Source organism: Trachypithecus francoisi, unplaced genomic scaffold (genome assembly GCF_009764315.1).
Source record: "Trachypithecus francoisi isolate TF-2019V2 unplaced genomic scaffold, Tfra_2.0 Lachesis_group10, whole genome shotgun sequence".
NCBI lineage: Eukaryota > Metazoa > Chordata > Mammalia > Primates > Cercopithecidae > Trachypithecus > Trachypithecus francoisi.
The window spans coordinates 128,079,427-128,091,481 of record NW_022681455.1 but is presented as its reverse complement, the minus strand read 5'-3'; the positions used below and the strand labels follow the sequence as shown (position 1 = coordinate 128,091,481).

Sequence of the window (12,055 nt, the reverse complement as noted above, 5' to 3'; positions counted from 1 at the left end):
TTTCTTTTCTTTTTTTTTTTTTGAGATGGAGTCTCACTCTGCCGCCCAGGCTGGAATGCAGTGGCATGATTTTGGCTCTCTACAACCTCTGTCTCCCAGGTTCAAGTGATTATCTTGCCTTAGTCTCCCAGGTAGCTGGGATTACAGATGCCTGCCACCACTCCCGGCTAATTTTTGTATTTTTAGTAGAGATGGGGTTTCACTATATTAACCAGTCTGGTCTCGAACTCCTGACCTTAAGTGATCCATCTGCCTTGGCCTCCCAAAATGCTGGGATTACTGGCATGAGCCACTGCTCCCGGCCTTCCCCCCGATGTCTGATAGCCCCTACCACTACGTTCAGGGTTGTAACTCCTCCTCCTGCTGTAACCTCCTCCTCATCCTGTTGCCCAAACCATATGCCTGGTCGAACCCATAGCTGAGAGGTGGGACTACCCTGTTCTTTCCGCTGGAGAGGCTGCAGGGTCACAGTGCCAAGGGTGGGCTGTAGGGAGGGTGAGGAACTGAGGCAAGAGTGTAATTTGCTATAATTCACATACATACGATTGTGTGCACAGTCTTTTTTGAAAAATGCAAATGGTAGTGTACTGAACTCACAGTGCTGCATTTTCCTTACTTTATATCCTGTCTCAGAGTTTATTCCATGTCAGTCCAGACAGCTCTGTTCCATTCTTCCCAAGGTGGCCTATACCCTATTGCCCGATATCTGTCATTTATTGTCTCTTACTAAAAGACATTCAGGCTGTCCGGTCACTCCTGATCATGGTGCAGCGAATATTTCTGTGCATAGTAACTTTGCAGATGTGAAAGCATCCTCATAGGAAACGTTCCTGCAGGTGGAATGGCCGCATCAAAGGCTGTCTATTTTAGAGCCTGATAGACTTTGTTAAGATGCCAGCAGAGCCCTCTTTATAGCTGAGAGCACCGAGGCACAGGGATGCTAAGTGTTGTGCCCAAGGGCTCCAGCTGGAGACCACCAGGCCAGGACAGAGCCAGGTCTCCCAATACCAACCTGCGTGCTCTGCCAGGGCACAGGTGCAGATGGGGGGCAGGGAAGCCAGGTGCGCCACGGAGGTCCCATGTCTCCCAACAGTGGGCATGTTGTAGACGGTAGACCACAGTCCCTTATCTGGAGTGGTTGGTTGGGTGTGCTTGTGGGTGGGAACAGCTCTCCAGGGCCTGCCCTGATACTAAGACCGAGCCAGGAGTCTTCTGGGGAATGGCTCCATCAGGGAGTCGCTGGGGCAGGAGTGGCTCCATCAGGGAGTTGCTGGGGCAGGAGTGGCTCCATCCCTTTCTCAATCTTCTCCTCCCATCCTCTCTGTTAGAGTCAAAAGATGGTTCAGTTTTATATCCCCCAAACCACCAAGATGTGCCCCTGCCTATGCCATCGCTTTGGGGGCCGCCTCCCGATGCCTAGGGACCAGGCAGTGATGCCCTACTGGGTGCCCCAGGTTCTGAGGTCTCAGCAGCAGGTAAGGAGGAGGCGCACACTGCAGTGAGGACTGAAGAGTGAGGTGGGGGCCGGGAAAAGGGGAGACGGGAGGAAGAAGGGGAAGATGGGTACCTGGGCTCTGCTTCCACAGAGGCCTCTGCTGGTGTCCAGAGAAGATTCCCTGGCAGTTGTGGCCATGGGCTTGGGAGCACAGAGGGCAGATGTGGCTCAGGGAGGCCAGCTCAGTCTCCCATTTGGCACTGGAAGGGCAGGGCCACGCTGCTCTCTGCAGAGGCGTGATTGTTCTGGCCCTCACTGCTGCTGCTGCTGCTGCTGCTGCTTTCCTGCCTCTCTTCCTCCCACTCTGCATTCTCCTCGACCTCTCTCACCTCCCTGCCTCCTCCTTCTCACACCACCTCCCTTCCCTGGCCCGGCCCCTCCTCTGACTCTCTCTTCTGATCCTGGCTGCATAAAGGGAGGTGAGAAGGAGGGTGCCCAGGATGGACCACCACCAGATGGCCTGTCCTCTCTGCTCTTGCTGGCTGTCTGCACAGCGCTAGTTCTGGGCAGCGGCAGCAGGCCTCTTCCTAGCCCCCTGGGCCTCTCACTCCCCTGCTTTCTCCGTGTCCTGGGTGGTAGACAAGAGCTTCCTTCCTTCCCCCTGACTTCCAGTTGCTCGTTTTCCATCATTGGGTGGCAGGCTGTCCTCAGAGAAAAGAGCCCGCAGGCCTCATAAGGAGGAGCCCAGGGCTTTTATCTTGAGGCAGCCAGCACCCCTCCTGGAGGTTTGGAGTCCCAATCACCAGGCTCTCCCCCTTGGAGGGTCACCAGGCTGACTGCTTGCCTCCATTCTTGTCTTTTAGATGGTCAGGAGGCAGGAGAGTTGGAAAGGCATCCAAGGTAACTCCAGTGTGCGTGTGTCTCATGTCATCCCCCTCCCCAGAAAGGCGGGGTTCATGAGCATCATGGTGTGTGTGTGGGGGAACCTCTCATCCCCAGACACCTGCCCACAGTGTAACAGTGACATGCATGTGGCTTCCCCTCCCCTGCTCAAGAGCCATCCCTGGTCACCCACTACCTTCCCCCAGTGAGCCCAGAGAAACCTCTGCTTTACAGGCAGGCCCTACCCATCTACCCGTAGCGGCTCTCCGGATGAAGCCAACTCCCAGCCTGGGCTTAGATGAGACCTAAAGTGGTTTTATTAAGCTCTAATCTTCTATAATTTATGACATAGTATGTGTGTGTATATATATTTATGACGTAGTACATATTCTTATATATATCCTATTATATACTCATACATTCATATATTCATGGCACATTGTATATTCAAAGCACAAAACTTACGTATCTCTTCATTACCTAGTATGCTCATGCATTCATACGCTTGTGACCTGTTGTATATACATTCACATGTTCACGATAGTCATAGTATATACTCACATTCATGTATTCACAATACAATATGTATTCATATGAGGGGCCTTGAAAAAGTTTATGGGAAATGGATATAACATACCAGGTGCAGTGGCTCACGCCTGTAATCCCAGCACTTTGGGAGGCTGAGGAGACTGAATTGCCTGAGTTCAGGAGTTTGAGACCAGCCTGGGCAACATAGTGAAACCTTGTCTCTACTAAAATACAAAAAGTTAGCTGGGCATGGTGGCACATGTCTGTAGTCCCAGCTACTTGGGAGGCTGAGGCATGAGAATTGCTTGAACCTGGGAGGCAGAAGTTGCAGTGAGCTGAGATCACACCATTGCACTCCAGCCTGGGCAACAGAGTAAGACTCTGTCTCCAAAAAAAAAAAAGAAAAGAAAAGAAAAAGAAAATGCATATAATAAAAAAAGCAATGAAACAATGTATGGATTTCAATTTTTTTTGCATCAAACTAAACTCATATGAACTTATTATAACATACCTGAGCAGGATCTAGTTTGAGGTGCTGAGAAGGAGAAGACATCAGTTTAAAAAGAGTCCCTGTCAGAGCGACATGAATTCTGCTAAAATTGAAGCCAGAACAAACATCATCTTTACGGTGAAGTTTGGGTGGAACAATGGTAAAGTCACTGATACTTTATGACAAGTTTATGGTGACAATGCACCACAGAACAGCAGTTTCCAGATGAGTGACTCATGTAAGAAGGGATGAGGTGATGTTGAAGGTGCAGCCTGCAGCGCCAGCCCATCCACATCAGTTTGTGAGAAAAAACATTCATCTTGTTCATGCCCCAAATAAAGAGGACTGAGGATTACCAGCAGAAACACTAGCCAACATCACAGACATCTCAGCTGGCTCAGCTTACACAGTTCTGACTGCAGAATCAAAGTTGAGCAAAGCTTCCATGCCGAGGGCACCAAACCCATTGTGTTCAGATCAGCTGCAGACAAGAACAGAGCTTTCAGTGGAAATTTTAAAGAAGTGGGATCAAGATCCTAAAACATTTCTTTGAAGAATTGTAGCAGGAGATGAAACGGGCTTCAGCAGTACCATCCTGAAGACAAGGCACAACCAAAGCAATGGCTGTCAAAGGCTGAACATGGTCCCATCATGGTAAGAGTGGATGGGACAAGAGCAAAGGTCATGGCAACAGTTTTTTGGGATGCTCAAGGCATTTTGCTGGTTGACTTTCTGGAGGACCAAAGAATGATAACATCTGCTTATTGATTGATTGATTGATTGACTGACTGAGATGTAGTCTCGCTCTGTCGCCTAGGCTAGAGTGCAGTGGCACAATCTGGGCTCACCACAACTTCTGCCTCCTGGGTTCAAGTGATTCTCCTTCCTCAGCCTCCCGCGTAGCTGGGATTACAGGCGTGCCACCACCCCTGGCTAATTTTTGTATTTTTAGTAGAGACGGGGTTTCACCATGTTGGTCAGGCTGGTCTCCAACTCCTGACCTCAGGTAATCCACCCACCTTGGCCTCCCAAAGTGCTGGGATTACAGGCATGAACCACTGTGTCCGGCCAACATCTGCTTATTATGGGAGTGTTTTGAGGAAGTTAGCCAAAGCTCTAGCAGAAAAACACTCTGGAAAGCTCCACCAGCATCCCTCTCTACCATAGCAAGGCTCCCGCTAATTCCTCTTGTCAAACGAGGGCAACTTTGTGAGAGTTTTGATGGGAAATTATTAGGCGTCCACCTTACAGCCAAATTACAGTCCTGATTTGGCTCTTTCTGTCTTCTTTGTTTTCTAATCTTAAAAAATCTTTAAAGGGCACCCATTTTCTTCAGTTAATAATGTAATAAAAGACTGCATTGATGTGGTTAAATTCCCAGGACCCTCAGCTCTTTCAAGATGGACTAAACGGCCGGTGTCATCACTGACAAAAGTGTCTTGACCTTGTGGAGCTTATGTTGAGAAACAAACTTGATATTTTTAATTTTTTTATTTTTATTTTGTTTTGGGATAGAGTATCATTCTGTCATCCAGGCTGGAGTGCAATGGCATGATCTCGGCTCACTGCAACCTCCACCTCCTGGGTTTGAGTGATTCTCCTGCCTCAGCCTCCTGAGTAGCTGGGACTATAGGAGCATACCACTACACCCAGCTGATTTTTGTATTTTTATTAGAGATGGGGTTTCACCATCTACCAGGCTGGTCTTGAACTCCTGACCTCAGGTGATCCACCTGCCTTAGCCTTCCAAAGTGCTGGGATGACAGGCGTGAGCCACTGTGCCTGGCCTATTTTTATTTTTTAATTCCATCTTCTACAAACTTTTTGCAGTCCCCTTATGTATTCGTAGTTAAGTATATTTATGTATTTGTGTGTCTGTGACCTGGTGTGTAGATTGATCTGTCTGTGACCTGGCACATATGTGTATTTCTGCTCTCATGACATAGTATATGGGGAGATCAGGACCTCCACCCCCACCATGACTTTCTTTGCCTCTAAAAGGAGTGGGCTGGACTTGATCTTGAAGGTGTTTCCCGATGCGAAGGGCTGTCGTGTCTGTGTTTTCTGGGTTGGCATCACGTCCTTCCCTTGGTGCGCCGACTCTTTGCAGTGGGTTTGCTTTGATGGAATGTATGAATGAGTAAATCTATGAATGGGGTTGGAGTCCCTGGAAAAGGTGAGTGATTTGAATGGGACCCCCAGAGGCAGGGGTCGGGGAATGCTTGGGAAACAAATAATCACCAACCAACCGCTCACCTCTTATGGCTCTTCGAACCATATAATCACACATTTTTGGGTTTATTTTTAGTAAATATTTTTGGCTTTGAAAACTTTGCATCTTTTAAGAAAAGCTAAAAGCTTAGTTGACATGCATCATCTGGTATCTGATACTTAAAATAAAAACAGCATTAATTTTTACTCCAATCATTGCTCTGCAGTTTAAGTGACTTATATAAGTAATGTTTCAAGCCTCAAACCCATTCATGCCAGAAGATTTCCCAGCAGAATTAAGAGAGCAGGTCTCATTGCTGCCAAGAGAATTATGATCGTTCTCCCCTTTGGCCTCAAGTAGGGAGTGATTTAAAACTGTGAGACATTTTCTTTGGCCTCAAATCTGACTGATTTCCATTTTAACAAGAAAGTTCACATTTCTGATCTTACATTTTTTCTTGTAAAGACAGACTTAGATGCTTTTCTCCTCTATGTTTTTGTGCCATAATTTTTCATAAGGAAAGTATATTTATGATATTTACATTAATATAATTAGTATATATTTTATATTAGTAGCATATTAACAGTGTAATAAAAAATGAAAACAAACTCTGGTATCCGGAGGATCACGTGCTGACCAGACCCCGTGTGGAAAGTGCTGAAGAGCGTCAAGGAAATGGAAATGCCGGAATTCTGTCTGTGCTTGTGGCTTTCCTTACAATTTTATTATGGAAAATTTCAAATACTCCCCGAAGTGGAGATTGGCTTAAATCAGCCCCACGTGCCCATCACTCGGCTCCGGTCATTATCCAGTGTGGTTCCTCTGATCTTCACCACCCACTCCCGTTCCAAAAAAGATGCTTTGGAAGCAAGTCCTAGTTAGATGTTGTACATGTTCCATATGCGGTTCTAAAAGAGGAAGCCTCTTGAAAAACAGCCCCAAGGCCGGTGTTACCCAGGAAATCACAAACCCGCAAGATGGCCTTTATCTCGTGAGCTCCAGATCAGTGTCCCTACCCCGGGGCTGTGGCTGGGCCCTGGAAGTCCCCATTTCCCAGAGGCTCTGGGGCTGGTGTTGCAGCCTCCTTGTGGCTCACAGAGTCCTGGGGAACACGTCCTGTCCTCATCCCACCTTTTCTGTGCCTAGCACCCCCGCTGGATGCATGCTCCTGGCACAACTGCTGGCGGATCTGTGGTGACGCGCGCCTGCTGCCCAAGCGCCAGCAGCTCCGGGTCCCCGACCAGGACGAGCTACCGGCTCCCCCAGTGTGTCTGCTGCGCCTTGCCCTCCTGACCCTCCTCCAGGCCATCCCGAGGGTCATTGTGGCCATTCGGTGAGCAAGTGGGGAATGGGGGACAGCGGGTGGCCCTGGCATGGTGATGTCCACCTGAGGGACACTTGGTGACCATGGGAGAGTTGGGGGCAGAGGTTAATTTGACAGGCGGCCGAGGCGGGGCGCTGTGAGTGTGTCCTGTGGCGCTCTGCACAGCGCAGGCTCTGCCCCACCTCACCTAGAGATGCCAGAGCAGCCTGGGGGCGGCAGGGGCCTCGTGGGGGCGGCGGGGGCCTCATGGAGCACTTCCACCCCTTCTCTGTTCCCAAGTTCTAAAATGGCCCTACTCCCAGAAGGACACGGGTCCCAATTTCCATACATTTCCATTGTTATGTTGGGGTTGATGGTGCATCTTAACAGCCACTCGCCCTCTAGCCTCTGAGCTCTGAGTACCCCCTCAGGTATGGGGACCTCCTGCCTGTACCCAGCTTGAACCCCAGCTGCCAGGCTCCATACTAGAAAGCCCCTTTCCCTGTTTTCTAGTCCCTACCCTCACCCAGGCTTTGAGTTTTGCCCCTGGCACTCTTGCTGCTCACAGCCATGGCTTTCTGCTGGGATCCCTCCCCCAGGAAGCCTCCAGGGCCACTCACCAGGCCGCAGCAGGGCTTCGGGGAACAGTTGCTTCCTCCTCCCCACTTACTCTCGGCCTAGGCAGTGGCTCCTCCGCAAAGCCTCCCTTCCCTCCTCCTCCCCATCATTGCCTAGTGCAGCTCCTTCCTGCCTGGAGGCCTGCATCACACTGCATGGACGAGGAGACCTGTGAACAAACGTGCAGACACAATCGAATTTACATGCATTTACTTGTTTGCTCCTTGTCTCCTCCACGCAATTGGAAGAGGAAGATTCAAAATGTGCAGTGTCTGCAGATAGCTGCCAGGTGTCCTGCCCTATTTTCTAGTTGTTCACAGCAGGAGCTTAGCCCGGTCTTGGTCACTCTGCCACGGCTGGGAGTGGGAGCCCCTCCCCTGTTTTTTGGGTTATCCGTTCTCGTAGAGTTGGACATTACCTCCCGCTCCCTGGGCAGTCACAGTTGAAGCTGTGATGTGCATCAGGTAATGTGCATCAGGTATGGGTCTCTTGTGGGCCTGGGCGCCAGCCTCTCCAGGCCATGCATGGGGAAGGGGGCTGGGAGTGGGTATAGTGAGCTCTGCGTGGTCTCCGAGCATGAGCAGTACCTGGGCAACAGTGAGAGCTTTCCTTCTTTGTCGTTTTTCTTGCGGATTTATCTTTCTTTTTATGTTTGGCAACTTGTTGATCACATTTTGTTTGACTCCTTTGTACCCACACTGGGAGGAGCAAAGAAGAACACCTGGCCTTCAAGGATGGGCGAGGCTGGGTGCTGTGGCCCACACCTGGATCCCAGTCTTAAAGGATGGGTGAGGCCGGGTGCCGTAGCCCACACCTGGATCCCAACCTTAAAGGATGGGCAAGGTGTGGTGGCCTACACCTGGATCCCAGCACTTTGGGAGGCTAAGGTGGGAGGATCACTTGAGCCCAGGAGTTCAAGACAAGCTTGGGCAACATAGCAAGACCCCATCTCCATACAAAATTAAAAAATTAGCTGAGTGTAATGCTGTGGTCCCAGCTACTTGGGAGAATGAGGTGGGAAGATTGCTTGAGCCCAAGGTGGGAGGATCACTTGAGCCCAGGAGTTCAAGACCAGCTTGGGCAATATAGCAAGACCCCATCTCCATACAAAATTAAAAAATTAGCTGAGTGTGGTGCTGTGGTCCCAGCTACTTGGGAGAATGAGGTGGGAAGATTGCTTGAGCCCAGGAGTTTGCAGTTGCAGTGAGCAGATTGTGTCACTACACTCTAGCCTGAGCAGCAGAGCAAGATCTTATCTCTAAAAGAAATTTAAGAAACAATTTTAAAGGATCAATGTTAAGTAGATGGTCAGGGAACCCAAAAGGGAATTGCTGAACCCTGGCCTCAAGCTCAAATTACCTGGTAAGATGGAAGGAACAGAAGGAAGGAGAGGGGAAGAAAAAGAGAAAGATGCCTGAGCTTCATCTAGAGATTTGGAGTAACTGTTCTGGAGAGGGCCTGGGCATGCTTTTGTTTTGAAGCTCCCCAGAAGTGCAGTCCAGGTGGATACCCACCTGCATGTCGGTGCAGCTTCCTGTTTTTCCAGCCCCCAAATCCTGGCACTTGGAGGCTCCCATCTTTTCTCGTCCTTATCAACAGCTTGTCTAGAAAGACCCAGGAACCACTCACTCTGTGGTGTTGGTGGTTCGTACGCTTCCATAGCAGCTGTCTGCTTCTGAGCCAAGCTCCCAGGGCAGCGGAGCAGGCACCAACCAGCATCCCAGGGGAGGGCACAGCTTGTCCGGCTGGGATGTGTGGGTGCCCTGTGAGTTGCCCCAAGCCACACACCCAGCTTATCTCAGGAGAAGCCTCGGCTGCTGGTCTGCTGGCCTGGAGAGATGTGCTGCAGCAGCCGGCGGTAGGGGGAGAGAGTGGACTTAGGATCTCTCGGCAGGGAGCCCCCAAGAGCAGGGCGAGACCTGCCTTCATTTCACCTGTTCCCTTTACAGTTCTGCAAAGCCAGCATTATCATCCCTTTTCAGAAGGAGTGGGCACTCAGAGGTGGAATGCCTTGCCCTGGTCCCACAGCTGGAAAGTGATGTGGCCAGGACTGCACCCCACCCCTCATCCTCGCACCCCTTCCCTGCCTGAGATTCCTCCAGCCCTGTGCACCATGGGGTGCCTCTGCCTTCCACTCCTGGAGGTTCCCCAAGGGCATGCTGAGGGCAGCTGGTCTCAGCCTGGGGCCGGGTCCTAGTAACTGTCTCTCTCTTTGCTTTCCAGCCAGTTTTTTGGGGTTTGAAGTTGGAATCTTCAGCTACTGTCAAGAATATCCACAAAAATATGTCACAATCAAGATCTTTAACGAGAGTCCTCCAATCAGGAGGCGTCTGTGACAGCCGCTGTTTTCTCATAGAACAGAATCCACACCCAGGATTCAACCCAAATTATTTCTCATCAGGTGATTCTTGGTTGTAGCGAAGTTCATATGAATGTGGGTGAGATTCTGTTATGAATGTGGTCAATAAATGTTATTCGTGAAACTCTAAACTGGCCACCTCTTAAATGATATCCTCTGATTTCCCTTCATTAAGGGGGGACTTGTCCCCATCTCCGTGTCCCTGGGGGAGGGCAGCCATTTCCGAGTGTCTCTTCAGGGACAGCAGATCCACTGGACAAGGGTCCGAAAATGGTTTCAGCACCTGTGTCAGGTGGGTCTCACTTTAAGTAGCAGAACATTGTATATGTGAATTGAATTTTAAAATCTGAGATCTCTTTTACATGTCATAAAATTCACTCTTTTAGAGTATACAATTCAGTGGTTTTTAATATATTTACAGTGTTGTGCAACCATCACCGTTCATTCTAGAACATTCATCGCAAAAAGTCCCATACCATTAGGCAGTCACTCCTTCCCGTCTCCCCCAACCCCTGGTGACTTCTGATCTACTTTCTGTCTCTGGATTTGCCTGTTCTGGGACATTTCATCTCAATGCTGTCATCCGATGAATGGTCTTTTATGACTACCTTCTTTCACTTGGCATTACGCTTCATCCATGTTGAGGCGTATGTCAGTACGTCATTTCTTTTGATGGTTGAATTTTGGGTGGTTTCTGTTTTTCGGTGATTCTACTTTGTGAATAATATGGTTATGAACATTTGCATGCAAGTGTTTGTGTGGACAGAGGTTTGCATTTCTCTGGGGTGTACGCCTGGGAGCAGAATTGCTGGATCACATGTTACTCCATGTTTCGCGTTTTGAGGAACTGAGCGGAATTGCTGGATCATATGTTACTCTGTGTTTCATGTTTTGAGGAACTGCCCAGCTCTTGTCCACAGCAGCTACGCCATTTTCTATGCCCACCAGCAGTGCACCAGGGTTCCCATTTCCCTGCATCCTCATGACACTTGTTTCCTCTGTGACTTTGCTGATAGCCATCCCAGCAGGTATGGACTGGTGTCTCATTGTGGTTTCCATTTGCATTTTTCTAATGACTAATGATGTTGAACGTCTTTCCATGTGCTTATTGGACATTTGTATAACTTCTTTGGAGAAGCGTCTATTCAAATACTTTGTCTATATATAGATATATAGATACACACACACATACACACACACACACACACACACACATATATAGATGTGCCCCTACACACATATATGTATTTTTTAGACAGGGTCTCACTCTGTCACCCAGGCTGGAGTGCAGTGGTGCAGTCATAACTCACCAAAGCCTTGGCCTCCTGGGCTCGAGGAATCCTCCTGCTTCAGCCTCTCATGTAGTTGGGAACACAGGCACATACCACCATACCCGGCTATTAATAGTTTTTTTTTTTTTATTTTTGTGGAGATGGGGTCTCGCTTTGTTGCCTAGACTGGTCTTGAACTCCTGGGCTCAAACGATCTTCCTGCCTCTGCCTCCTACAGTGCTAGGATTACAGGCATGAGCCACCACGCCTGGCCTTTTGTCTACATTTTAATTGAGTTGTCTATCCATCTTTTTATTATTGAGTTGTACGTATTCTGTGTATATTCTGGATACTAGACTCATTTTCTTGATGATGTCCTTTGAAGTAGACATGGGTTTTAAAGTTTTGTGAAGCACAATTTATTTTTTCCTAGGTTGCATGGACTTTAGGTCGTATGCTCATATCTAAGAAACCATTGCTGGATTCAAGATCACAGGGACTTGCACTTGTGTTTTCTTTTTTTTTTTTTTTGAGACAGAGTCTTGCTCTGTTGCCCAGGCTGGAGTGCAGTGGTGTGATCTTGGTTCACTGCAGCTTCCACCTCTTGGGTTCAGACGATTCTCCTGCCTCAGCCTCCCAAGTAGCTGGGATTATAGGAGCCTGCCACCAGGCCCAGCTAATTTTTGTATTTTTAGTAGAGACAGCGTTTCTCCATGTTGGTCAGGCTGGTCTCGAACTCCTGACCTCAAGTGATCTGCCCGCCTCGGCCTTCCAAAGTGCTGGGATTACAGGTGTGAGCCACTGCACCTGGCCCTGTGTTTTCTTCTAAGAGTGTTATCATTCTAGCTCTTACATTTAGGTTTTTAAAGTCTATTTTGAGTTTAGTTTCTGTATATGGTATGAGGTAGATGTCCAGCTTCATTCTTTTGCTTGTGGATATCCAGTTGTCCTGCATAA

General features: G+C 48.9%; 1 protein-coding gene across 6 annotated transcripts in view; it reads left to right on the top strand.

Moving 5' to 3' along the window:
• Positions 1–12,055, top strand: part of CUNH16orf95 (chromosome unknown C16orf95 homolog) — a 52,569-nt gene that overhangs the window by 6,744 nt on the left and 33,770 nt on the right. For 2 of the 6 annotated variants that reach the window (XM_033219250.1, XM_033219251.1), the window contains exons 4-7: positions 1,329–1,475; positions 2,299–2,335; positions 6,694–6,880; positions 9,692–9,958. In XM_033219250.1, the coding sequence (XP_033075141.1) occupies positions 1,329–1,475; positions 2,299–2,335; positions 6,694–6,880; positions 9,692–9,710 (390 nt within the window). In that variant the 3' untranslated portion in view covers positions 9,711–9,958. Of the gene's footprint in view, positions 1–1,328; positions 1,476–2,298; positions 2,336–6,693; positions 6,881–9,691; positions 9,975–10,002; positions 10,120–12,055 lie in introns of those variants that run through there. The other 4 variants (XM_033219255.1, XM_033219254.1, XR_004439035.1 and 1 more) reach the window with 3 other exon arrangements.